This window comes from Mobula birostris, chromosome X (assembly GCF_030028105.1).
Source record: "Mobula birostris isolate sMobBir1 chromosome X, sMobBir1.hap1, whole genome shotgun sequence".
NCBI lineage: Eukaryota > Metazoa > Chordata > Chondrichthyes > Myliobatiformes > Myliobatidae > Mobula > Mobula birostris.
Window position 1 is genome coordinate 52,251,455 of NC_092402.1, and position 27,261 is coordinate 52,278,715.

General features: G+C 52.2%; 2 protein-coding genes and 1 long non-coding RNA gene across 3 annotated transcripts in view; 2 read left to right on the forward strand and 1 right to left on the reverse strand.

Moving 5' to 3' along the window:
- The window catches only part of mars1 (methionyl-tRNA synthetase 1), a 72,210-nt gene extending 64,098 nt beyond the window's left edge, over positions 1-8,112 (forward strand). Inside the window, exon 21 of the mRNA XM_072249784.1 lies at positions 3,852-8,112. Within this exon, the coding sequence (XP_072105885.1) occupies positions 3,852-3,968 (117 nt within the window). The 3' untranslated portion in view covers positions 3,969-8,112. The remainder of the gene's footprint in view (positions 1-3,851) is intronic.
- On the reverse strand, positions 7,042-16,229 carry LOC140191918 (uncharacterized). The gene is made up of 4 exons (XR_011883959.1): positions 16,087-16,229; positions 12,953-12,997; positions 7,812-8,060; positions 7,042-7,180 (listed from the first exon to the last, which is right to left on the reverse strand). It is a non-coding gene; the product is annotated as an uncharacterized lncRNA (long non-coding RNA).
- A 2,462-nt stretch (positions 16,230-18,691) lies between these two features.
- On the forward strand, positions 18,692-26,011 carry LOC140191685 (uncharacterized). Its single transcript, XM_072249328.1, has 2 exons — positions 18,692-18,813; positions 23,212-26,011. Exon 2 carries the CDS (start codon positions 23,930-23,932, stop codon positions 25,841-25,843), a length of 1,914 nt encoding a protein of 637 aa, XP_072105429.1. The 5' UTR covers positions 18,692-18,813; positions 23,212-23,929; the 3' UTR covers positions 25,844-26,011.
- Positions 26,012-27,261: the final 1,250 nt, after the last annotated feature.

The following is a 27,261-nucleotide window of genomic DNA, read 5'->3' on the forward strand; positions in this document are numbered from 1 at the left end:
TCTCCCCTCCTCTTCCCCCCTCTTCCCCTTCCCCTCTCCCCTCCTCTTCCCCCTCCCCCTCATCTTCCCCCTCCCCCTCCTCTTACCCTCTCCCCCTCTCCCTCCTCTTCCCCTTCCCCTCTCCCCTCCTCTCCCCCTCCTCTCCCCCCTTTCCCCCTCCTCTCCCCCCTTTCCCCTGCCCCCTCCCCCTCCCCCTCTCCCCTCCTCTTCCCCCTCCCCTCCTCTTCCCCCTCCTCTCCTCTTCCCCTCCCCCCTCCCCCTCTTCCCCCTTCTCCCCCTCCCTCCCCCTTCTCCCCCTCCCTCCCCCTCCCTTCCCCCTCTCCCCCTCCCTCTCTCCCCTCCCCCCTCCCTCTCTCCCCTCCTCTTACCCCTTCTCTTCCCCCTCTCCTCCTTCCCCCTCCCCTCCTCTTCCCCCTTCCCTCCTCTTCCCCCTTCCCCCACCCCTCCCTCACCCCACTTTCCCCCTCCTCTCCCCACTTCCCCCTCCTCACCCCCCTTTCCCCCCTCCCCTCCACATCCCCCTTCCCCTCCTCTTCCCCCTTCCCACCCCTCCTCTTCCCACTTCCCCTCCCCTCCTCTCCCACTTCCTCCCTCCCCTCCTCTTCCCCCATCCCCTCCCTTCCTCTTTCCCCCTCCCCTTCCCTCCTCTTCCCCTTCCCCCCTCTTCCCCTTCCCCTCCTCTTCCCCCTCCCCTCCTCTTCCCCCTCCCCTCCTCTTCCCCCTCCCCTCCTCTTCCCCTCCCCTCCTCTCTCCCCTCCCCTCCTCTTCACCCTCCCCTCCTCTTCCCCCTTCCCCCTCCTCTTCCCCCTTCCCCTCCTCTTCCCCCTTCCCCCTCCTCTTCCCCCTTCCCCCTCCCCTCCTCTTCCCCTCCCCTCCTCTTCCCCTCCCCTCCTCTTCCCCTCCCCTCCTCTTCCCCTCCCCTCCTCTTCCCCTCCCCCTCTTCCCTCTCTCCCCCCTCCCCCTCTTCCCCCTCTCCCCCTCCCCCTCTCCCCCCTCTCCCCCCTCCCTTCCAACTCTCCCCCTCCCTCCCCCTTCCCCCTCTCCCTCCTCCCCCTTCCCCCCTCTCCCTCCTCCCCCCTTCCCCCTCTCCCCTCCTCCCTTCCCATCTCCCCTCCTCTTACCCCCTTCTCTTCCCCCTCTCCTTCTTCCCCTCCCCTCCTCTTCCCCTCCCCCTCTTCCCTCTCTCCCCCTCCCCCTCTTCCCCCTCTCCCCCTCCCCCTCTCCCCCCTCCCTTCCTCCTCTCCCCCTCCCTCCCCCTTCCCCCTCTCCCCTCCTCCCCCTTCCCCCTCTCCCCTCCTCCCTTCCCATCTCCCCTCCTCTTACCCCTTCTCTTCCCCCTCTCCTTCTTCCCCTCTCTCCTCTTCCCCTTCCACTCTCCCCTCCTCTTCCCCTCTCCCCTCCTCTTCCCCTCTCCCCTCCTCTTCCCCCTTCCCCTCCTCTTCCCCCTTCCCCTCTCCCCTCCTCTTCCCCCTTCCCCCACCCCTCCTCTCCCCCTTTCCCCCCTCCTCTCCCCACTTTCCCCCTCCCTCTCCCCACTTTCTCCCTCCTCTCCTCCCTTTCCCCCTCCCCTCCTCTTCCCCCTTCCCCTCCCTTCCTCTTTCCCCCTCCCCTTTGCTCCTCTTCCCCTTCCCCCCTCTTCCCCTTCCCCCTGCCCCCTTCCCCTCCCCCTCCCCTCTCCCCTCCTCTTCCCCCTCCCCCACCTCTCCCCCTCTCCCCCTCCCTCCCCCTTCCCCCTCTCCCTTCCCATCTCCCCTCCTCTTACCCCTTCTCTTCCCCCTCCCCTCCTCTTCCCCCTTCCCCCTCCCCTCCTCTTCCCCCTCCCCTCCTCTTCCCCCTCTCCCTCTCCCCCCCTCTCCCCCCTCTCCCCCTCCCTCCCCCTTCCCCCCTCCCCTCCTCTCCCCGTCCCTCCCCCTTCCCCCCTCCCCTCCTTCCCCCTTCCCCCCTCCCCTCCTTCCCCCTTCCCCCCTCCCCTCCTCCCTTCCCATCTCCCCTCCTCCCTTCCCATCTCCCCTCCTCTTACCCCTTCTCTTCCCCTCTCCTCCTTCCCCCTCCCCTCCTCTTCCCCCTTCCCCCTTGCCCCCTGCTCTTTCCCCTCCCCTCCTCTTCCCCCTTCCCCTCCCCCTCTTCCCCTTCCCCCTCCCCCCCTTTCCTCCCTCTCCCACTGTCCCACCCTCCCCCTCCCCCCTCCGCCCTCTTTCCTCCCTCTCCCCACCTCTTTCCTCCCCCTCCTTACCCCCTCTCCCTCCCCCCGACCCAGGGACAGGGAGACGGGAACTGTGCACAGTGCTCCCGGTGTGGGTCTGACCCAGGGATATGGAGACGGGAACTGTGCACAGTGCTCCCGGTGTGGGTCTGACCCAGGGATAGGGAGAGGGGAACTGTGCACGGTGCTCCCGGTGTGGGTCTGACCCAGGGACAGGGAGGCGGGAACTGTGCACAGTGCTCCCGGTGTGGGTCTGACACAGGGATATGGAGAGGGGAACTGTGCACGGTGCTCCCGGTGTGGGTCTGACCCAGGGACAGGGAGGCGGGAACTGTGCACGGTGCTCCCGGTGTGGGTCTGACCCAGGGATATGGAGACGGGAACTGTGCAGGGTGCTCCCGGTGTGGGTCTGACCCAGGGACGGGGACGGGAACTGTGCACGGTGCTCCCGGTGTGGGTCTGACCCAGGGACAGGGAGGCGGGAACTGTGCACAGTGCTCCCGGTGTGGGTCTGACCCAGGGACGGGGACGGGAACTGTGCACGGTGCTCCCGGTGTGGGTCTGACCCAGGGACAGGGAGGCAGGAACTGTGCACTGTGCTCCCGGTGTGGGTCTGACCCAGGGACAGGGAGGCAGGAACTGTGCACGGTGCTCCCGGTGTGGGTCTGACCCAGGGATAGGGAGAGGGGAACTGTGCACTGTGCTCCCGGTGTGGGTCTGACCCAGGGACAGGGAGGCAGGAACTGTGCACGGTGCTCCCGGTGTGGGTCTGGCCCAGGGATATGGAGACGGGAACTGTGCACGGTGCTCCCGGTGTGGGTCTGACCCAGGGACAGGGAGGCAGGAACTGTGCACTGTGCTCCCGGTGTGGGTCTGACCCAGGGACAGGGAGGCAGGAACTGTGCACGGTGCTCCCGGTGTGGGTCTGACCCAGGGATAGGGAGAGGGGAACTGTGCACTGTGCTCCCGGTGTGGGTCTGACCCAGGGACAGGGAGGCAGGAACTGTGCACGGTGCTCCCGGTGTGGGTCTGGCCCAGGGATATGGAGACGGGAACTGTGCACGGTGCTCCCGGTGTGGGTCTGAACCAGGGATAGGGAGATGGGAACTGTGCACAGTGCTCCCGGTGTGGGTCTGACACAGGGATAGGGAGACGGGAACTGTGCACGGTGCTCCCGGTGTGGGTCTGGCCCAGGGACAGGGGGACGGGAACTGTGCACGGTGCTCCCGGTGTGGGTCTGACCCAGGGACAGGGAGGCAGGAACCGTGCACGGTGCTCCCAGTGTGGGTCTGACCTTGGGACAGGGAGATGGGAACTGTGCACGGATAGGGGGACTGCTGGGCAAGTTAGTACAGCGGGTAGGGCTGACACATCAATGGTCAGCACTGTTTTAACACAATCCATTATCTCCTCTTCCCCCTCTCTCTCCAAACCACTCCTTCCCTCCACCCCCTCCCTCTCATGCCTGCCTCCTCTCCCTCTCCTTACATTCCTCCCCTCATCTCTTTCCCTGCCCCTTTCTCTTATCCTACATCCTCTCTCACCACACACCCTCACTATACCCCCACCCTTTCTCCCTCTTTCCCCCCTCTCTGTACCCCCTTCTTTTTCACCCCCACCCCTCTCTTTTCACCCCCCGCACCCGCAGGGGAACCATGTGCGTGAGCTGAAGGCTCAGAAGGCAGAGAAGACGCTAATCACTGCAGAGGTGTCGGTGCTCCTTGGGCTGAAGAAGCAACTAATACAGGCATTAAGCCAGGATTAAACCCCCTCACCCCCCTCACACACAGCCCCCTGGTCACAGCCGAGCAGCTGATCCATATACTATATTTCCATAATCCAATACAGATCACGATGGGGGAAGTGGTGGATGGAAAGAGAAAGAGGGAGGGATGGAGAAGTGTGGGAGACAGGAGGGGAGGAGTGGGGTCTGTGGAGTGAGGAGAAAGGGAGAGGGTTTGCTGAACTTTACCTGGGTGAAGGGGTTGAGTATGGCTCAGAGCATCAATAAATGGTTTTTAACTTAACCTGGTCTCTCACTCACCGTCCCTGTCAGGCAACACACTGGCTCCCACCTGCTCTCCTGTGTCTGTCCAGTTCTGCACTCTACCCCCTTCTCCCAAACCCATCTCCCTCAGACCCTGTCCCCGCCCCTCCTCCCACTGGCTCCCCACCTTGCCCCCACTCTTGCCTCACCTCGCCCTCCGCCTCCCCCCCTCCCCTCTAAGGTCACACAATACAGGAACAGGCCCTTTGGCCCACCATGTCTGTGCCAGCCCTGTCACGAATTTAAACTATGCCTCTGCCTGCTCGCAGTTGATAATCCCTCCTCCTTCATCACCATCAGTAGACTGAGCACCATGTACATTGGTAAATAGGCACCTGATCTATCCAAGTATTTAATGATTGATTAATAATCTGTAACCAGTTAACTGTTAATCAATGCCAAAAACTAATTATTGCAAGTGAACTACACATGATTGGTTGAAGAATGATTCTTTTTGTTGGTGTCCAATAATTGGTATGTTATTGTCACAGTGAAAAGCTTGTCTTACACACTACACAGTGCGTTGAGGTAGAACAAGATGATACAATAACAGAATACAGAATAAAGTGTCACAGTTACACAGAAAGTGCAGTGTAGGCAGACAATAAGGTACAAGAACCAGGACAAGTAGATTGTGAGGGCAAGTCCATCTTCTCGTACAAGGGCACCATTTATTAGTCTTAGAGTGACAGGGTAGAAGCTGTCCTTCAGCCTGGTGCTGTGTGTTTTCAGGCTTTTGTACCTTCTGCCCGATGGGAGAGGGGAGAAGAGAGAATGTCCAGGGTGGGTGGGGTCTTTGATTATTCTGGCTGCTTCACTGAGCAGTGAGAAGTGTAGACAGAGTCCATGGAGGGGAGGCTGGTTTCTGTGATGTGCTGAGCTGTGTCCACAACTCTCGGTGGTTTCTTGTGGTCACAGGCAGAGCAGTTGTCTTATCAAGCCGTGGTGCATCCAGGTAGGATGCTTTCTATGGTGCATCAATAAACATTGGTGAGGGTCAACAGGGCCATGCTGAATTTGTTTGGCCTCTTGGTGAGCTTTCTTCAGCAGAGACAAAAGAGACAGTAGATATTGTTATCTTGGGTAACACACAAGCTGACGGAGTAATTCACTCCACTGGTGCTGCCTGACCTGCTGAGTTCCTCCAGCAGCTCGTCTCTTTTTTCTCTGGCTACCCAATTAATCAACATTCACTAATCATGGACACAAAGGCCAGAGATGGTGGAGCAACACACAAACTGCTCGGAGGACTCAGCAGGTCAGGCAGCATCAGTGGGAGGGAGATGGACAGTCAATGTTTCAGGTAGACTCCCTTCACCTGGGAGGAAAGAGGGGGGATAGCTGGTGTATCTAGTGGTGGGGCGAGAGGGGATGGGGACTTAGGCAGTTGAGGTATGGGAGAGGACAGAAGCAGGTCTATTGTCACTGACCTATGTTGAGAAGAGCACCTCGTATTCCACGTGGGCATTCTCCAACGTGACAGCATGAACATCCACTTCTCTGACTTGCAGTATCCACCCCCTCCCCACTTTGTTTTCCCTTATCCCTTCATTCCCCATCACTCCTTCTCTTTCCCTTCCCCCATCCATCACCACACTCACCCCCCCCCACCCGTTCCACTGTGTTTCCACCCCCGCCCAAAAAAAACTGGATCTACCGATCACTTGCCAGATTTGCTCCACCCTTTCCCCTCTTTCCAGTCCAGATGAAGGGTCTCAATCAAAAATGTTGACTGCCCGTCCCACTGCGTTCCAACAGAGCGGAGCATGTCTGGAGCACAAATTGTTACCGGAGAACTGACTGCACATACACAAACAGTGGTGTTACTAGTTCAGAGTAAATAAGTCACAATCAACTATCAGTGAGAAGCATGTTTTTTATTGGTTAAAAAGGCAATGACTAATAGCAATTTATTTTTTCATAAGTAACTAACAAGTTTTAACTAATTTTTTGGAACAGTAAAAGGTCAAAGAGTAAGAGCCTGTGTGCAGTTATCCTCACCAGTAAAGAGGTTACCATTAATTAACAGGGAATTTAATGTTAATGGTATCTGTGGCCTCTGAACCAATTGAGTTGGCTTCTTTGTCCTGGGTAGTGGTAGGCTTCTGGCAAGTTCCATCACACTCCTGACCTGTAGACGGTGAAAAAAGGAATTCCCCAAAACTGCATGGTGATGGGAGGCCATTCATACATTGTCTCCAAGCTGTAGACCCTCACTCTCCTCTGTGGGGAGAGGAGAATATTTCCCCCACTTCATCCCCATACTTGCCCCCCAATCCCTTCAGTCACTGGCCCAAAGTGTTCGACCACTCTACAGAGGGCATTCTCTGTGACTTACCCCGTCTCTTCCACCTCCCTCCTGCCCTGTCTCTGTGACCCCCCTCCTCTACATTCCTCCCCATCTTCGTGAACCTCCCTCCGTTTCTGACCCCCTTCCTTTCCTGCACACCTTCCTTCCCCATCTCTGTGACACCCCCATCCCCTACACCCCTCCTGTTTCTATGACCCCCCTCCCCGTCTACATGAATCCCTCTCCCCCTACATTCCTCCCCAGCTCAGTGACCCCTTCCCTCCCCATCTCTGTGCTACCCCCAACCCCCCCCCACACAGTCACTTCCACCCTCATCTGCCACCCACAACCCTATGGATGAGGAGCTCCCTCGTCTGCTGGACCTGTACAGATAACTCCTCCACCCGGGCCCTCAATCTCTGGTTCTCCTGGGCCAGCTCCTCAAGCAGCTGCTCCGTCCCCTCGTCCCTCACCCTCCGCCGCTTCAGCCTCTGCTCCCCGCTGGCCCGCCCTGCACGGTGCGGGTTTGGGGAGGGGGGTGGCAATGGGTCGGGGCATCTCCAGGCTGGGCTCCCCCCTCTCCACGACCTCTCCCACATTGTCTCCTTTTTTCCAGGCATTGGAAAACTGGGAACTCCGGCTGCGGGAAGCGAACAGTAGGGGATGTGTGAGCTATGCGAGTAAAAAGAAACCATTCTTCCCCTCTTATCATACTATCTACCCCCTTCCCCTTACCCCCTACCCCACACCAATCCCACATTCCCTCCACCACCTCCCCAGCCACCAAGCTTCCTTGCAAAGGGAGTTTCAGAGTTTCAGAGTTTCTCCTGCCTCCCAACCACCTCTGAAGGAGGAAGTTGCTCCCTATCTCTGTCCCCTTTCTTCTGAGACCAGGACCCCTGGTCCTACGACTCCACAGCCCAGGGGAAACACCCACCCCCAATAAGCCCCGTACACTTCGATTAGAACTCCTCTCATTCTCCCGAAGCTGACAGAATACGGTATCCAGTCTCATTAATGGAGAATGGAGTTAGAGACAGAGACGGGGGGGAGGGGTCACAGAGATAGGGGGAGTGTAGTGGAGGGAGGGGGGTCACAGTGATGAAGTGGGGTGTAGGGGAGAAAGGGGAGACCAAGAATTGGAGCAGCACAAAGGGTTGGGAAATCTGAGTTTCTAAAGTGTCGGGGGGGGGGGGGGGGAGTAGGTGGGATCCAGACTGGAGTGGGTTGCACGAGTCTGACTGCAGGTGGAGCAGTTTCGGTTAGCTCACCTGTGCCTGTCCCTCTCCTGGGCCCCCGCCGCTGTCTCTGGGCTCCTCACCCGTGGGACACAAGACACTGTCCAGTCAAGGAGGAGGGGCAGTTCTGATCCCCCGCACTTGAGGTCCTCCAGAATGGGGGAGGGGACCAGGGTGCTCGTCGATGTCCTCCAGCCAGCTCTCCAGGTCCAGCCCCCCACAGCAGTGCAGGAGGGGACGGAGGTACCTCCATCACTGTCGTCAGCAGCAGATCACCGGTGTCTGGAGGGGAGGGAGGAATAACGAACAGAATAAAGCTATTCAGTCCACTGTGTCTGCTTGCCATTCCATTGTGGTTAATTTATTATCCTTCTCAACCCTATTCCCTCGCTTCCTCTCCACAACTTTTGACTCTCGCTTACCTATCGACCTCAGTTTTAAATACACCCAAATGACTTGGTCTCCACAGCTGACTGTGGCAATGAATTCCACAGATTCACCACTGTCTGGCTAAAGAAATTCCTCCTCATCACTGTTCTAAATAGATGTCCCTCTGTTCTGAGGTTATACCCTATGGTGTTGACTCCCCAGTATAGGAAACATCCTCCTCCACATCCATTTTACCTCAGCCTTTCAATATTTGATAGGTTTCAATAAGATATCTCCTCCCCCGCCACCAGAGCCATCAAATGCGCTCCCAGAATCATTCTTGTGGACTCCCTCTGGACCCTCTCCAATATCAGCACATACTTTGCGGCCCAAAACGGCTGACAGTGCTCCAAGAGAGGCCTTGCCAGTGCCGTGTAAAGCCTCAAGTATACATCCTTGCTTTTTATATTCTAGTCCTTTCGAAGTTGAATGCTAACATTGCATTTACCTCCTCCCACCACAACTCAACCTGCAAATTAACCTTTCTTTTCCTTTTTAAATCTTTTTCTTAATTTTCCAAATTATAAACGATAAGCGTGTACAAAAAAGATTTCAAATAATACAAGTATAATAGACTTCCAAACTCTTGATATAATTAATCATAGAGAAAAAAAGAAAAAGAAAATATACAAAGAAAACCCCCCCCAAAAAACCAAAAAAAATCTAAATACTAAACCCCAAAAAAAACCAAATGGAACAAAACAGGGCTAGACCATTATCTTAAATCGAACACGTTCAATAATGTCGTCAACTTCTGCTCCTCTATTCATATATTTTAAGTTAATAAGAAGGATTCAGAAAAGGTCAAATTACATCATATGAAAAATGTGAAATAAATGGTTTCCAAGTCTCTTCAAGTTTAAACCGAAGGATCAAAAACGCTCACTTCTGATTTTTTCTAAATTTAAACATATAACCTTTAGGGAATCTTATACAAAGACCTTGCACTTTTGACATGAAAAGAAGCAGTCCCAACATCAGTCCCTGCGGCAGTCACCGGCAGCCAGCCAGAAAATGTTCTCCTTGCCTCCTGCCAGGCAGCCAATCTTCAATCCACACTAGTATCTTTCCTGTGTGCTCTTATCTTGTTTAGCAGCCTCATGTGCGGCACCTTGTCAAAGGCCTTCTGAAAATCCAGGTAAACACCATCCCACTAATTCTCCTTTGTTTATCCTGCCTGTTATTTCCTCAAAGGATTTCCAACAGATTTGTCAAGATTTCCCTTAAGGAAACAATGCTGCCTTCAGCTTATTTTATCATGTGCCCCCAAGTATCCCAAAGCCTCATTCTTAATAATGGACTTCAACATCTTCCAAAATGCCATCCCCCTTCTCGCAATTCCTCCATCTCTGCCACATCTGCTCTCAGGATTGAGGCTTTTCATTCCAGGAATGAAGGAAGTGTCCTTTTTTTTTTAAAGAAATGGGCTTCCTAAAATGTGTGGCCACTGGGAGATCCTGCTTTCTCTGGCGGACAGAGCGTAGGTGTTCAGCAAAGCGGTCTCCCAGTCTGCGTCGGGTCTCACCAATATACAGAAGGCCACATCGGGAGCACCGGACACAGTATATCACCCCCAGCCGACTCACAGGTGAAGTGTCGCCTCACCTGGAAGGACTGTCTGGGGCCCCTGAATGGTGGTGAGGGAGGAAGTGTAAGGGCATGTGTAGCACTTGTTCCGCTTACACGGATAAGCGCCAGGGAGGGAGATCAGTGGGGAGGGATGGGGGGGATGAATGGACAAGGGAGTCGCGTAGGGAGCGATCCCTGCGGAAAGCGGGGTGGGGGGGATGTGCTTGGTGGTGGGATCCCGTTGGAGATGGCGGAAGTTACGGAGTTGGTCATGGAGGCTGGTGGGGTGGTAGGTGAGGACAAGGGGAACCCTATTTCTGGTGGGGTGGCGGGAGGATGGTATGAGAGTAGATGTGCGTGAAATGGGGAGAGGCGTTTGAGAGCAGAGTTGATGGTGGAGGAAGATTTCCCGTCCCATTCCCATTCTGACATGTCTATCCATGGCCTCCCTCTACTGTAAAGATGAAGGCCACACTCAGGTTGGAGGAACAACACCTTATATTCCGTCTGGGGTAGCCTCCAACCTGATGGCATGAACATCGACTTCTCTAACTTCCGTTAATGCCCCACCTCCCCCTCGTACCCCCATCCGTTCTTTATTTATTTATTTATTTATTTGTTTTTGGTATTATTTTTATTTTATCTCCCTTTTTCTCTCTCTCTTTTTTCTCCCTCTGTCCCTCTCACTATAAGTCCTTGCCCATCTTCCTCTGGGCTCCCCTCCCTCTGTCCCTCTCACTATAAGTCCTTGCCCATCTTCCTCTGGGCTCCCCTCCCCCTTTCTTTCTCCTAGGCCTCCCATCCGTGATCCTCTCCCTTCTCCAGCCTCACATCCTTTTGCCAATCACCTGTCCAGCTCTTGGCTCCATCCCTCCCCTCCCGTCTTCTATCATTTTGGATCTCCCCTCCCCCTCCCACTTTCAAATCTCTTACTAACTCTTCCTTCAGTTAGTCCTGACGAAGGGTCTCGGCCGGAAACGTTGACTGCACCTCTTCCTACAGATGCTGCCTGGCCTGCTGCGTTCACCAGCAACTTTGATGTGTGTTGACTGAAGTCAGGCGAACTGGCCTATAATTTCCCTTCTTAGTGAAGTGACATTTACAATTTTCCAGTCCTCTGGAACCATTCCAGAATCAGGTGATTATTGAAAGATCATTACTAACGGCCCCACAATCTCTTCAGCTACCTCTTCAGAACCCAGGGGTGTACACTATCTTGTCCAGTGATTTATCTAACTAGACTGTTCAGCTTCCCAAGCACCTACTCCTTAGTAATTGCAACTACATTCACTTCTGCCCCCTGACATGCTTGGACTTCTGGCATACTGCTGGTGTCTTCCACAGTGAAGGAAGAGTTCCTCTGCCATTTCTTTGTCCCTATTACTACCTCTCCAGCATAATTTTCCAGCTGTCTGATATCCATTCTCACTCTTTTACTCTTTATATATCTGGAAAAATCTATGGTATCCTCTTTGATATTATTAGCTAGCTCCCCTTCAACATTCATCTTTACTCTCCTTATGGTTTTTTTAGTTGCCTTCTGTTGGATTTTTTTAAGATTCCCAATCCTCTAACTTCCCACTAATTTTTGCTATATTATATGCCCTCTCTTTTAATTTGACTTTAGAATACAGTGGATTCTGGTTAATTGGGACACATCAGGGCCAGTACATTTTGGTCCAATTAAGCAGCTGCCCCAAAGAGCTGAAGTTTCATGGAAACTGAGTAATAAATTGTGTACTTAAATGAAATACAGAACAAATTAGAAACACTATCAATACTACTACACTACTATAAAACTTATTTCTTCATGGTTATCGACAGAGGAATTCATCGTATGCTGCAATGTTCTGTTGATTGACTGTAAATAAACAAAAGCACGCAGATAATGGACTGCCTTCATACAATGCTTTCAATGATCACATCCTCCAAATCTTTATTTTCATTGTAACATTCAAGATGATTGTCAATACCTTCAAATTCTTCATAGTTCCTAACTTGTTGAAGTGAAATCATTTCATTTTCACTCACGGCCATTTCTGGCATCTCCAAGCTTAAATGCTTGAAACCACAGTGAGTAAAACAGTTTTGAATTGTCTTGCTGCTTATTTCTCGCCAGTGCTCAGTGACAGAAATCACTGCTTTTTGAACACAAACACATGCAACTGCTGCCATTTAAAACTGTTCATTCTAACGACAGTGTAGTGTCTAACGGCCACACAGATGCAAGCTACTGATGCTAGTTAGAAACTGTATGGCAACAGGCTCCTGACCCAATAAGCAGGAGTGTCCCAAATAAACAAAGGGAATCCTAGCTAATTTCTTGATTTGTTTTTGTTCTTTAATAGTTATCCCAAATAAGCGGCTGCCCTGATTACCAATGGCCCAATTAACCAGAATCCACTGTACTACTTTAGGATGTGTCTATCCTACACCTTCCAAATTGCTCCCAGAAACTCTAGCCATCATTGTTTTACTAGTTTCCCTATCATTGTTCCCCTTAATCAACTTTACCCAGCTCCTCTCTCATGTCTCTATAGTTCACTTTACTCCATTGTAAGCTGATACATCTGATGTTAGCTTCTCCCTCGTAAACAACAGGGTGAGTTCTGTCATATTATGATCACTGACTCCTAAGGATTTCTTTTAAGCTCCCTAATAAAATTTTAAAATATAATGCAGACTGTCAAGTGTGGGGTAACAATGGGCAGAGGAGGGGGAAAGAGTCCACATCCTGCCATACGTGCAACTATATCGTTCCTATCATGTACAGGTATCAGGAAGGTGGGAGTGTTCCATCACACTCCTGACCTGTGGAGAAGTAATGTGATGGATGTTGAGTACATGGACTAACTCCACCCAGGCAAGTGGGGAGTGTTCCATCACAGTCCTGACCTGTAGACGGTGGAGAGGTAATGTGGTGGATGTTGAGTACATGGACTAACTCCACCCGGCAAGTGGAGAGTTTTCCATCACACTCTTGACCTGTAGACGGTGGAGAGGTAATGGGTGGATATGGAGTGCATGGACTAACTCCACCCGGGCAAGTGGGGAGTGCTCCATCACATTCCTGACCTGTAGAAAGTGCAGAGGTAATGTGGCAGATGTGGAGTGCATGGCAAGTGGAGGGTGTCTCTGAGATTATTCCCATGTTTTCATCGCAGTGCATGCCCTACCTTGTGTCATGTTGTTGGTTCCCATGCCGGTGGATTTCTCAAGACCTACAAGAGAGAGGGAACAGGTGGTCAGCAGAGGGGATACGTTTCCCCATGCACTCGCCCATGTGGAGGTCACTCACAGAATTGATCAGCAGGCAGCCTCACAAAACCATGCCTGCTGATCCACAGTTTCTCAGCCTGGAGTCAGAGTCACATAGCATGGAAACAGGCCCCTAATCCCAAATGGTCCATGCCATCCAAGATTCCCATCTAAGCTCGTCCTGTATGCCTGTGTTTGGCCCATATCGCTCTAAACCTTTCTTATCAATGTTGCTGCCTCAACCACTTCTCTGGCAGCTCCGTCCATATATTGACCACCCTTTGGGTGAAGAGGTTGCTTCTCGGATTACATTCACATTTTCCCTTCTGGTTTTGGCTCCACTACTGTGGTGAGAAGACGGTGACCATCCACCTGATCTCTGTTTTATAAACCTCTATAAGATCACCCCTCAGCCTCCATTCCATAGAAAAACAGTCCGAGCAACACCCTTGTGTCATTCCGGGCCCAATATTCAAGAAAAGATAAGCTGCCATTGGAGAAGGTGCAAAGGAGGTTCATGAGAATGATCCTGGGAATGAAAGGGTTAATGTATGAGCAGTGTTGGATAGCTCTGGGCCTTTCCTCACTGCATGAGGGGGGCAATCCCATTGAAGCCTACCTCATATTGAAAGGCTTCAACAGAGTGTATTTGAGAGGATGTTTCCTATAGCGGGTGAGTCTAGGGCCAATCGGCACAGCTTCAGAATAGATGAATATCTCTTTAGAACAGAGATAAGGAGGAATTTATTTAGCCAGAGGGTGGTGAATGTGTGGAATTCATTGTCACAGGAGGCTGTGGAGGCCAAGTCATTGGGTATATTTAAAGCAGAGGTTCTTGATTAGTCAGGACATCATAGGTTACAGAGAGAAGGCAGGAGAATGGGGTTGAGAGGGATAATAAATCAGCCACGATAGAATGGCAGAGCAGACTCGATGGGCCGAATGGCCTAATTCTGCTCCTATGTCTTATGGTCATTTGAAAGATTCCTCAGAGGATTCTGAAGCAACCGACTCTCATTGCCACTGTTCTAGATCAACATTGCAAATTAATATTGTGCTGTACAGTATTTGTCACCTCTCAGCATATCCACACAGATTGACTGATTACTCCTTCGAGTGTAGGAGACTGGGGATGATCTTAAGGAGCTGTATAAAACTATGAGGGGCACAGCTGGGGTGAATGTGCAATCTTTTCCCCAGGGTTGGGAAATCAAGAACTAGAGGGCACAGAATTAGGTGAAAGGGGAGAGATTTAATGGGAACCTGAAGGACACAGAAGATGGCCCAGGCTTCACCCATATCCTTCTAATCTCTTTTATCCATGTATCTGCCCAAACTTACAGTACAGCACTGGACAGGCCATTCAGACTATGATGTTATGTCGATCTTGATGCCAATTTATTGTAAATTCCCTCCTCCTGTGTATCATCTACAGCACCCCCCTCCATTCCATTCATATATCGAACAGCCTGTTAAACTCCACCAAACTGCCTGCTTCCACTACCATCCCTGGTAACCCATAACCCATCCACCACCCACCACTCTGCATCTCGCGTGGTCTTTAAATTCTCCCCCCCCCCAAACTTAAATGCATATCCTCTGGTGTTTGACATTTTAACCTGTGGAAAAGATTCTGGCTCTCTACTCTATCTGTGCCTCTCATAACTTTAAGAACCTCTATCAGATCTCCCCTCAGCCTCCACCACTCCAGGGAAAACAACCCAAGTTTATCCAACCTCTCCTTCTAGAACATGCTCTCTAATCCAGGTGAACCTCTTCTGCATCCTCTCCGCATCCTTCCTTATGGGATGAGCAGAGTTGCATACAATATTCTAAAGGCAGTCCGACTGAAGTTTCATACAGTTGCAGCATGACTTCCTGATTCTCAGACTCAACATCCCCTACCAATGAAGGTAAACAAGCCATTTGCCTTCTTTACCGCCTTATCCACTTGCGAGCCACTGTCAGTGAACTACGGGACTGGACACTGAGTCCTCCTACTTTGTACCTCACTGCTATTGAGGAGTCTACCATTTGTTGTATACTCTCTCCTTTCATTTGACCTCCCTAATGCATTTTAAATGTAACTGTACCCACCTCTACCCACATACTCAGCACTCAAGTCCCCTCTTGCATCTCACCCCTTTCTCCTTAAACCCATGCCCCCTAGGTAGTCTCCCACCCTGGGGAAAGTCTTGTGTCAGAAGGTGGACAAGAGGTTTACCCAGAGGGTGATCTGTGTCTGGAACGAGCTGCCAGAGGACGTGGTTGAGGCAGGTACATTAACAACATTTAAAAGGTACACGGATAGGAAAGGTTTAAAGGGCCAATGGGACCAATTTAGGTAGAAATCTTCTAAGACAAAGAACACAGCATGGATACAAACTTTCAGCCAAACTAGTCTGTGAACGGTGCCCAATTCCCTGCATTCCACCCATAGCTCTCCAAGCTCAGCCCCTCTGTGTGCCTGTCCAAATGTGTCTTGAATGATAATCTTGTACCTGCCTGAACCACTTCCTCTGACAACTCGTTCCATATACTCATCGCCCTTTGTGTGAAAAGTTTGCCCCTCAAGCCCCATTTGAATGTCACTTCTCACCTTAAATCTCTGCCTCTTAGGTTTGCACTCCCCTAACTGAGGAAAAGATTGTTGCCATCCACATCATACGTGTCTCTCATAATTTTAAATATTTCGTTAAGGTCGCCCCTCATTCTGCTACGCTCCAAAGAAATAAAGATCTAGCCCGGCCCTATTACGCAGGCCCCCTAATCCTGGCGAATTCCTCGTGAATTTTCTCTGTACTCTTTCTAGTTTAACCACACATTTCCTAATGACAGGGTGATCAAAACCGAACCCACGTCTTTTTTAATGACAGGGTGACCAGAACTGAACACAGCTGGTCGGCATCTTGGCAGACACAACCAGTTGGGCCGGAGGGCCCGTTCCTAGCTATGTGACACTGATTGTTCAAGCAAGGAGAATTAAATGACGTTACTGAGACTTTTAACAAAATATATACGTTTAAAGCTTGATTAAAAGGCCCAAACTTACTGTGGCTTTGTGTTGATGCGAATTACACTGGCAATGATTGGTTTGCAACGGAGAGAGCAGATTTTTCATGTTGATCATGTTGAGTGCCAGACGCTGGAATGAAGTCTGCGTGTAGTCCTTGAGATTTCACCGGTAATATGGGCGATGATTGACGGCGCCGTCACTCCACTCAGCGCCACCGCTCAACGCACTTCAACCAATAGTGGCCGGTCATAAAGACCACAGCGCTGTGAGTCAGAACCCGGCTAGGAGCAAGCCTCTTCAGACATGATGCAATTGTGTGCAACCTCCGGCGTTATACAACACTTTGCAGTTAGAAATCAGAATTGGAGAGTGATCGACTTGCCAGTGAGATTCACTGTGGAAGAGAGAAGGCCGGTGTTTGGGGGAGATGTTTTGGAGGTGCTCAGAGAGCCGAGGTGGGGCCCAGAACAAGAGATTGCACGGGTTTAAAGTGAAGTTGGGAGGATTTCTCTGATTCAATCGTTTTATGATCACATTGCGATGGATGGTGATCTCAGCCGCTACAATGAGCCACTGAACTTCAGAGCTTTCAGTTACAAGGGCAGACTTTTCCAACGGACTGCACCACCTCCTTCAGCCCCGGCCCTGCTCCACAGCCTCTCACTGCCCTGATGACACATAAATAGGCCTTTCAACCCATTTTGTCCGTGCCAGTCTGGTCTTCTGCCTAGTCTATCTACCTGTATCGCACCGTATATCCCTGTCTAAACTTCTCCTCAATTTTGAAATCCAACCCGCATCCACCACTTCCACTGGCAGCTCATTCACACTCTCACCATCTTCTGAGTGAAGAGTCCCCTCCCCGAGTTCCTGAAATATTTCACCTTTCACCCTAAACTCAAGTTCTATCCTCAACCAACGCGACAGGAAAAGCCTGCTTGCATTAACGCTATCTGTACTCCTCATAATTTTGTATACCTCCATAAGATCTCTCCTCATTCTCCTGCCCTCAAATGAATATCGGTATAACATATTCAACCTTTCCCGGTAACATCCTTGTAAATTTTCTTTGCTCTCTATCAATCTATTGATATCTTTCCCATAGGCAAGTGACCAGAATTCCAAATTAGGCCTCACCAACGTCTTACACAACTTCAACATAACATCCCAACTCCCATACTCAATACTTCGATATATGAAGGCCAATGAGCCAAAAGCTTTCTTTACCACCCAGTGTACCTGTGATGCCATTTTCAAGGAATGATGGATCTGTATTTCCAGACCTCCCCCTGTTCGACCACATTCCTCAGAGCCCTACCACTCACTGTGTAAGTCTTTCCCTGGTTGGTCCACCCGAAGTGCAAAACCTCACACTTGTCTGCATTAAATTCCATCTGCCATTTTCCAGCCCATTTTTTTTCCAGCTGGTCTACAGCATCCAAAATACCCATCTAAGCCAATCCCATTTGCCCACATTTGGCCCATATCCCTCTAATCTCTCTTATCCATGTATCTGTCCAAACTTACAGTACAGCACTGGACAGGCCATTCAGACTATGATGTTATGTCGATCTTGATGCCAATTTATTGTAAATTCCCTCCTCCTGTGTATCATCTACAGCACCCCCCTCCATTCCATTCATATATCGAACAGCCTGTTAAACTCCACCAAACTGCCTGCTTCCACTACCATCCCTGGTAACCCATAACCCATCCACTACCCACCACTCTGCATCTTGCGTGGTCTTTAAATTCCCCCCCCCCCCCAAACTTAAATGCATATCCTCTGGTGTTTGACATTTTAACCTGTGGAAAAGATTCTGGCTCTCTACTCTATCTGTGCCTCTCATAACTTTAAGAACCTCTATCAGATCTCCCCTCAGCCTCCACCGCTCCAGGGAAAACAACCCAAGTTTATCCAACCTCTCCTTCTAGAACATGCTCTCTAATCCAGGTGAACCTCTTCTGCATCCTCTCCGCATCCTTCCTTATGGGATGAGCAGAGTTGCATACAATATTCTAAAGGCAGTCCGACTGAAGTTTCATACAGTTGCAGCATGACTTCCTGATTCTCAGACTCAACATCCCCTACCAATGAAGGTAAACAAGCCATTTGCCTTCTTTACCGCCTTATCCACTTGCGAGCCACTGTCAGTGAACTACGGGACTGGACACCGAGTCCTCCTACTTTGTACCTCACTGCTATTGAGGAGTCTACCATTTGTTGTATACTCTCTCCTTTCATTTGACCTCCCTAATGCATTTTAAATGTAACTGTACCCACCTCTACCCACATACTCAGCACTCAAGTCCCCTCTTGCATCTCACCCCTTTCTCCTTAAACCCATGCCCCCTAGGTAGTCTCCCACCCTGGGGAAAGTCTTGTGTCAGAAGGTGGACAAGGGGTTTACCCAGAGGGTGATCTGTGTCTGGAACGAGCTGCCAGAGGACGTGGTTGAGGCAGGTACATTAACAACACTTAAAAGGGACTTGGACAGGCACATGGATAGGAAAGGTTTCGGATATGAGTCAAACATGGGTAGATGGGACTGGTTTTGATCACCGTGGGCTGGAAGGACCTGTTTTGTGCTGTCTGTCTGGTTCCGAATTCCCTACACCCCACAGGACAGCAGTAACCTCCTTTCCTTCTCAATCCTCTCTCCACAAGCTTGCACTGGAAGAGCCCCACACACCACTGGGTATGGAGTTCCAGGGTTGTCCACCCTCCTAGGGAGAGGAGGAATACCAGCGGTGGTGGAAAAGGTGAGAGGGAACTGAATAACGCTCTCAGTTACCTCAAGGTAATGTTGTGGGAGGGGAGAAGATATTCACACAGCAGCACTGACCAATGTGTGTATGCCAGCCTGTGGAGGGGGCAGCGAGAGGGAGGTTTGCCGAGGAGGGAGTGCACCGCGGGAGAGGGCCAAGTGGGGAGGAACTGCTGGAGGGGTGGCACTGTTCTGTGGAAAGGATGCAATCACTTGGGTCCTAAGGCGGTGCAGACATAAGTTCCTTTGATGTTACTGATTCCGATTAAGTTATTTGTTAAATGTACATACATTGAAATGTGTTACAAGGAAAAAAATCTGCTGATGATGGAAACCCAAGCAACACACTAAAATCGCTGAAGGAACTCAGCAGGCCAGGCAGCATCTATGGAAAAGAGTACAGTCAACGTTTTGGGCTGAAACCCTTCATCAGGGCTGGAAAGGAGGAGGAGAAGTCAGAGTAAGAAGGTGGGGGAGGGGAGGAAGAAATACTAGTTGGTAGGTGATAGGTGAAACTGGGAGAGTGGGAGGGGTGAAGTAAAGAACTGGGAAGCTGACTGGTGAAAGGGAGGGGTGAATGGACAAGGGAGTTGCGATCCGTGCAGAAAATGGGTGGTGGGGGAGGGAAATATGTGCTTGGTGCTGGGATCCCATTGGAGATGGCGTGAGTTACGAAGTATTATGTGCTGGACATGGAGGCCTAAGGATGTGCTGGGGGCAAGTGTTGCCACACATTCCAGTGCCAGCATAGCATGCCCACAATGTTCAGCAAAACAACAACACAAGCAAGCCCCCTTTTCCATTCCTCCCACCCACCACAAACAGCCCTCTAATTGCAGGATAGGCCACCTTCAGGCCTCCAGTCATTGTGCCCGGGTCATGCCATCTTCTTGGAACTCTCATTGGGCAGGAGGTACAGAAGTTTGAAGTCCCACACCACACTTCCCTTCAACCATTTGGCTCTTGAACTAAATGACACAATCCTGATCACTATAGTTCAGCAATACAATGACTTTCTTTGTTGTAATTGGGTACATTCTTGTAAAAAGTATAATTTGTATTTTTCCTGTGAATGTTGTTTGATGTTTTTCATTGCACCTGTGTACATATGGATTTGTGTCCAATTTGACCCTCCATGCACCCTTCATCAATGCAGTCCCATCCCAACTACTTGCTGGGGAGAAGTTTCACCTCTAGTGTGAGGTGCTGCACTTAGGAAGGTCAAATGTAATGAGGCAAACCATAAGACATAGGAGCAGAATTTGGTCATTTGGCCCATCAAAACTTCCATCGTTTGATCATGGCTGATTTATTATCTCTCTCAATCCTATTCTCCTGCCCTCTCCCCATTGATAATTAAGATCCTATCAACCTCCGCTTTAAATATACTCAATGACTTGACCTCCACAGCCATCTGTGGCAAAGAATTCCATAAATCTACCACCCTCTGGCAAAAGAAATTCCTCATCTCCGTTCTAAAGGCACATCCTTGTATTTTGAGGCTGTGCCCTCTGGAGCTAGATTCCCCCACCATAGGAAATACCCTTTCCTGTCCACTCTATCCACAATATTTCATACATTGCAAACAGATTTCCCCTCCCCATTCCTCTACTAAGTACAAGCCCAGAACCATCAAATGCTCCTCATACATTAACCTTTTCATTCACAGGATTATTCTTGTGAACTTCCTCTGGACCCTCTCCAATGTCAGCGTATCCTTTCTTAGATATGGGGCCTGAAAACTGCTTGCAATACTCCAAATGTGGTCTGACCATTGGCTTATAAAGCCTCATCATTACATCCAGTACAGTACACAGTTAATGGCAAAAGCGTTACAGCACTCATGTACAAAGGGATCTTGGGCTCCCTGAAAGTGGCAATGGGCTTGGACCCCAAAATCCCTCTATACATCAATGAGGTGGTTATGAAGGCAAACAGCATTCATGCCTTCATCAATTAGGGTGTAGAGAGTCAGTAAGTCACGTTGTGGCTTGGAGTATTGAGTACAGTTCTGGTCGTCCCAGTACAGGAATGATGTGGGGACTTTGGAGAGGGTGCAGAAGAGGTTCACCTGGATGTTGCCTGGATTAGAGAGCGTGAGCGATAAAAGCAGAGGTTAGACAAACTTGAGTTGTTTTCTCTGGAGGGCCCGAAAGAGGTTTATTTGATTTTTAATGCTTTTTGTTTGATCACTTTGCACTACCATGGATATCTTTTTGTTATAATTATGTCCTTTCTTTTAAAAATCATACATGATTTATTTATAATTCATATTTTTCTTGTGAATGTGATGTTTCTGATGGCATGTGCTGGCGATGATGCCGCATATAGATTTTTCATTGCATCTGTGCGCAATTATGCATGTGACAATAAAATCAGACACATTAAATTTCCCTCCACACCATCCCATCACACACTCCCAGGGTCAGACACAGAGTGAATCTCCCTCCACACTGTCCCATCACACACTCCCAGGGTCAGACACAGAGTGAATCTTCCTCCACACTGTCCCATTACACACTCCCGGGGTCAGACACAGAGTGAATCTCCCTCCACACTGTCCCATCACACACTCCCGGGGTCAGACACAGAGTGAATCTCCCTCTACACTGTCCTATCACACACACCCGGGGTCAGACACAGAGTGAATCACCCTCCACACTGTCCCATCACACACTCCCAGGATCAGACACAGAGTGAATCTCCCTCCACACTGTCCCATCACACACTCCCAGGGTCAGACACAGAGTGAATCTCCCTCCACACCATCCCATCACACACTCCCGGGCTCAGACACAGAGTGAAGCTCCCTCCACACTGTCCCATCACACACTCCCAGGGTCAGACACAGAGTGAATCTTCCTCCACACAGTCCCATCACACACTCCCGGGGTCAGACACAGAGTGAATCTCCCTCCACACAGTCCCATCACACACTCCCGGGGTCAGACACAGAGTGAATCTCCCTCCACAGTGTCCCATCACACACTCCCGGGGTCAGACACAGAGTGAATCTCACTCCACACTGTCCCATCACACACCTCCAGGGTCAGACACAGAGTGAATCTCCCTCCACACTGTCCCATCACACACACCCGGGGTCAGACACAGAGTGAATCTCCCTACACACTGTCCCATCACACACTCCCAGGGTCAGACACAGCGTGAATCTCCCTCCACACTGTCCCATCACACACACCCAGGGCCAGACACAGAGTGAATCTCCCTACACACTGTCCCATCACACACTCCCAGGGTCAGACACAGCATGAATCTCCCTCCACACTGTCCCATCACACACACCCAGGGCCAGACACAGAGTGAATCCCCCTCCACACTGTCCCATCGCACACTCCTAGGGTCAGATACAGAGTGAATCTCCCTCCACACCGTCCCATCGCACACTCCCAGGGTCAGACACAGAGTGAATCTCCCTCCACACCATCCAATCACACACTCCCAGGGTCAGGCACGGAGAGAATCTCCCTCCACACCATCCCGTCACACACTCCCAGGTTGTGTGGAACGACTCGGGCTGAGCTGCTCGTCGGGCCCAGGCCCCGCAGCCTTACCCGAGAGACGAGTCCAGACAACTTGAGCCGTCTTTCATCGACACCCACAATCCCATTCAGGGATGCAGGCAGGAGGTACCTTTATAGGCTGCTGCTCCACACCCTCCACTTCCTAGCATTTGTCCACCATCCCGACACGCCATGGCGGTCGGTCTTTCCACCTGGAGGTGAGGGGGGTCCCCAATGGAAGTCCCTCTACAAGGGAGTCCTTCCCATGCACCTTGGGGATCTCGGCTGGAGGGTGCTGCATAAAGCGGTGCCCTGCAATAAGTTCTTTAGTCTGTACACGGATCTCCCAACCGCATGTCACTTCTGCGGGCTGGAGGAGACCGTGTACCATATGTACGTGGAGTGTGTGAGGCTGCAGCCCCTTTTTGCGTATTTGCGTGGGCTGCTTCTCGCCTTCTGGTTGCATTTCAGTCCCACCCTATTCATATATGGTCATCCAGTAAGGAGGGGGGCACAGAGGGATGAGGATGTCCTTGTCAACTTGCTCCTGGGGCTGGCGAAAATTGCCATCCGTGGCTCCTGGAAAAGGGTGGCAGGAGGTTCTCCCCGGGCGGACTGCCTGGCTATGTTTAGGGGGTATGTTCGTGCCCGGGTGAATATTGAAAAGGAATACGCACAGTCCACGGCGACCGTAGAGATGTTCCGAGACCGTTGGGCTCCGCGGGGTGTAAATGCCATCATTGATGAGGATGGCAATACACTGGTTTAACATGTATTGTCTGTTTGTAGTGTAGTAAATGTGTTAGTCACTGGTTTTGTAAATATTGTATAGCACCGACATTTGTAATAAAGAATTTTGTATTAAAAAAAAGGGTCAGACACAGAGAGATGCTCCCCGCACACCGTCCCATCACACACTCCCGGGGTCAGACACAGAGAGGGAGCTGTGCTGACTGAGCTGGGAGAAATCGAGGCAAAACTACTGGATAAAGTTCGTGGAATACTTTGGAGGTGGATCTAAAAGTCTCTTGGACAACTGAGTGAGTGACGGCGCTGGTGTGGAAACTCGGTGTGTAGTTTTACTGCCGGTTTGGGCTGGGTTTGTTGGCGGCTGCTAACTGCGTAGCTCCCAGCTGCGGCCGCTGGCAACTCGCCAGGAAGCCGGTTCGCTCCAAAACCGGAGGCAAACGCCGTCGTTCCCCCCCCCCCATTGACATCGGGGCAACGTTCCTCCTCCATTGTTTTCCTGATTTTCGTCCGGTGTTGGTGCCGGAGCATCTGGAAGGACGTTTCGGCCTCTCCCGGCCTGGGTCTCTGCAAGTCCGACGGAGCCTTTCCTGGCGCCGAACCAGCGAGAACTGTCGACTGCAAACTTTCCCGGCCAGTTATTCGACTCGTTCCAGGACTTCTCACCGGCACCGCTGTAAGATTCTCGGACTGGAAAGAGCACCAGCATGCCGGACCGGTCTCCAGGGAGTCGTGGGCCTTCGGGGAGTTACGCAAGGGCGGCTGCCTCCCCGGCCTCGGACAACGCCCCGTTTTCGGTCGGTGAAGGTGGAACGTGGGGTGCAATGTATTTTGCACCCTGGAATGACACTAGAAAAGTGTACGGAGGCAATGGAGGACCTTGTTGGGAAAGGTGGTATTCTGGCCACCGAGAAGGAGTTCGGAAAGGCGGTGTTTTATCTGGCGAATGAAGAGCTAGTGCACCGGGCCCTGAGCAGGGGAGTCACGGTAGACAACATCTTTTTACCTGTGGAGCTGGTGACGGCCCCCACGCAACGTATCGTGCTTGGGCATGTTAAGCCTTTCATTCCAAATGAGGACCTGCTTCCCCCACTGGCCCGTTTTGGGCAAGTAAGGTCGGAGATCACTGCCATCCGACACAAATTTAAGAGACGCACCCTCCGCACCGTAATCTCTTTCCGGCGTCAGGTATTCATGCAGCTGGAAAGGGAGGACGATGTTGAGGGCCGGTTTACTGTCCGGCACGAGGGAGTGGATTATCAGGTGTACTGGAGCTCTGAGCGCCCGCGGTGCCATGCGTGCAGGGAGGTGGGGCACTTTCGGAGGGACTGTCCTGCCGCCCGGAACCCGAGGGAGCCCATTTCGGGCACCAGTGCCCCAGCTGCCTCTGCCCCTGATCCTACTCCTGCGCGTGCGTCTGCGCCTGCATCTGACCCTGCCCCCGCCCGTGATCCTGCCCCAGCCCCTCACCCTGCCCCTACCCCTACCCCTACTCCTACGGTTGGGTCAGTCCCTGCTCCTCTCCCTGTGGTTCAGGTGGGGGACGGGGTGGAGTCTGTACGGAGTAAGAAGGCAAAGGGGAAATCCAAACACAGTAAGAAGCGGGCCTTTGAGGCTGCAGAGCTCACGCCCATTTCGCCTGAAGTGGAGCGTGGGGCTCGGGGAGGTGCGCTAGCAGACGGGGCGATGGAAACAGAGAGCGCCGCCCCATCGGTGAAGCCTGCACCTGTGTGCTCCTCCGGTGTGAAGAGGAGAAGGGAACGTTCCCGCAAGAGGGCAGGGGATGTAGATGCGGGGGAGTCCCAGGAAGGGGTGGGAATCCGGGTAGGGGTTGGTTCTAAACCGGAGTCCCCAGATGTAGCCACCAGTCCTGGGGAAGATGGTGTGGTTGTGCAAAAAGCTTGTGATAGCCCTGTTTGCACAAATGAGGCAGCCCTGGAGGCCTCCACCCAGGACCTACAAGTCAGCGCCTCTCTGGAGGCCAGTGTACCGAATAATGTAAGAGGAGACGAGACAAAGCTCTCTCATTCTCAGCACCAGGCTGCTTGTGAATCCCTTGGATCAAAGGTGCCGGGTTCCCCTCTTTGCCTGCCCCCTGGGGAGGGCGTTTTTCTGTGCACGTCGACCCCAGCAATTAATGACGTGCAGGGAGGCCCTGGGGATTGTCCCTCCACTGTCGCAAATGTGGATGAGGCTGATGCGACGGTGGAGCGGGCAGGTAAGAGCGAGGTGCCCGCTGCGCGGTGTGGGTCACAAGCGCAGCCATCTATTGGAACATGCGGGGAGGCCGATGGGGATTCTGTCTGCAGTGACGGGTTGGAGGGGGACTCTTTCGATAGTGAAATAATGGACATCCTCACCCCTCCTGAGAAGTCCCCATTGATACCTGTAGAGGAAATTAAGCATTTTATTCTCACCTCTGAGGGTGCCAAGCACCGGCCTCAACTAGCCTCGCTACGCTGGCCCAGCATGCCGAGGCTGGTGAGGTCCCTGCGAGTCATCCTCGGACGAAAGGGAAAGGGAAAGAGGAATGCGGTGGCGGGGAACGACAGACGGCAACTAAAATCTTTCCTAGATGACCTAGTAAGGGACATTAGAGGGAGAAGCAGCCTCGCTCCTACGGGGGATGGTGGGTCACAGGGTGTCGCTGGTACCGCTCGAGCCCGGAAGGCAAAAAGTAACCTTGCTTTCTTTCCGGACAGTGTGGTGGAGGGCGCCTCCGCTCTCACCGAAATGGGCACAGCTGCTGAGACCTAGTGTGCTCCCGCCATGAAGCTTACCATAGCTAGTCTCAACGTAAACGGCAGCAGGGGTCCTCTTCGCAGGCATAACAATCTCTCAGCCCTCAGGGATGGGCGGTATACGGTGAGTTTCCTGCAGGAAACCCATACCATCCCTGGGGACGAGTCTGCTTGGCTCCTGGAGTGGCGGGGCGGGGTCTACATGAGCCACCTCAGCTCCATTTCTAGCGGGGTGGCGATCCTGTTGGCCCCGACCTTCCAGCCAGTAATTGAAAGAGTCCAGGACGTTGTGCCCGGCCGTCTGCTCCACCTGGTTGTGCGCCTGGATGGCGTACCATTGCATTTTATCAATGTGTATGCTCCCAGGCGCGGTGTGATGCAGACGCGCCTATTCTGCCAGCTGTCCACCCTGCTGAGCTCCATCGATCCTGGGGATTGCGTCATCCTCGGGGGAGATTTCAATTGTACCCTCGAGGCGGAGGACCGTTCGGGCCTCCAACGCGACCCAGCATCGGCAAAAAAGTTAAAGGAGCTCGTCGGCTCCTTTGACTTGGTGGACAGCTGGCGGAATCTTCACCCCGACTCTTGCGCCTTCTCGAGAAGGTCTAGAGAAGGAGGTTCCAGGATAGACCGCATTTACATCTCTCGGGCCTACGTCTCCCGCGTGTCGGCGTCCTCCATGCGGCCGGTGTCGTGCTCGGATCATCACCTTGTGTGGGTGGAATTTATTCCACTACACCCTCGGGTGGGATCCGGGTACTGGCATTTTAACAACCGGCTGCTGGAGGACAGCCGATTCCGGGATTCGTTCCGAGCTTTCTGGGTCTCCTGGAAGGAGAGGCGGAGAGAGTTCTGCTCCCTACGGCTATGGTGGGATGTGGGCAAAGCCCACATCCGGTTTTTATGTCGGGAGTACACTAGGGGGTCGACAAAGAGGCGGAGCTCTGAGGTTGAGCGGCTTGAGAGAGCGTTGCTTGACCTGGAGTCCCGCCTCGGTCCGACCGCTGGAGACCAACAGCTGTGGCAGGAATACCAGGAGAAGGAGGACGCACTAAGGAACCTGCAGCTCCAGCAGTCCCGAGGTGCGTACGTGAGGTCACGGATCCAAATGCTGCACGATTTGGACCGTGGCTCACCCTTCTTCTACTCGTTAGAGAGGTGGCGGGGAGTTCAAAAGCAGCTAGTGGAGCTGCTGGCTGCCGATGGCTCCTCCATCACGGACCCTGATGGAATTAACAACGAAGTCCGTTCATTCTATCGGTCCTTATTCTCGCCTGATCCGTCAAATGCGGAGGCGTGTAATGAGGTCTGGAAGGATTTGCCGAAGGTCAGCCCAGAGGACGCAGTGCGTCTGGATGCCCCCCTGACTCGGAGGAGCTGTCCACTGCCCTTCGGCAACTCCGGAGGGGCAAGTCCCCTGGTTTGGATGGACTG

Bases quoted from the DNA above. Each gene is read 5' to 3' on its own strand.
- LOC140191685 (XM_072249328.1), top strand. From the start codon at position 23,930: ATGACACTAGAAAAGTGTACGGAGGCAATGGAGGACCTTGTTGGGAAA.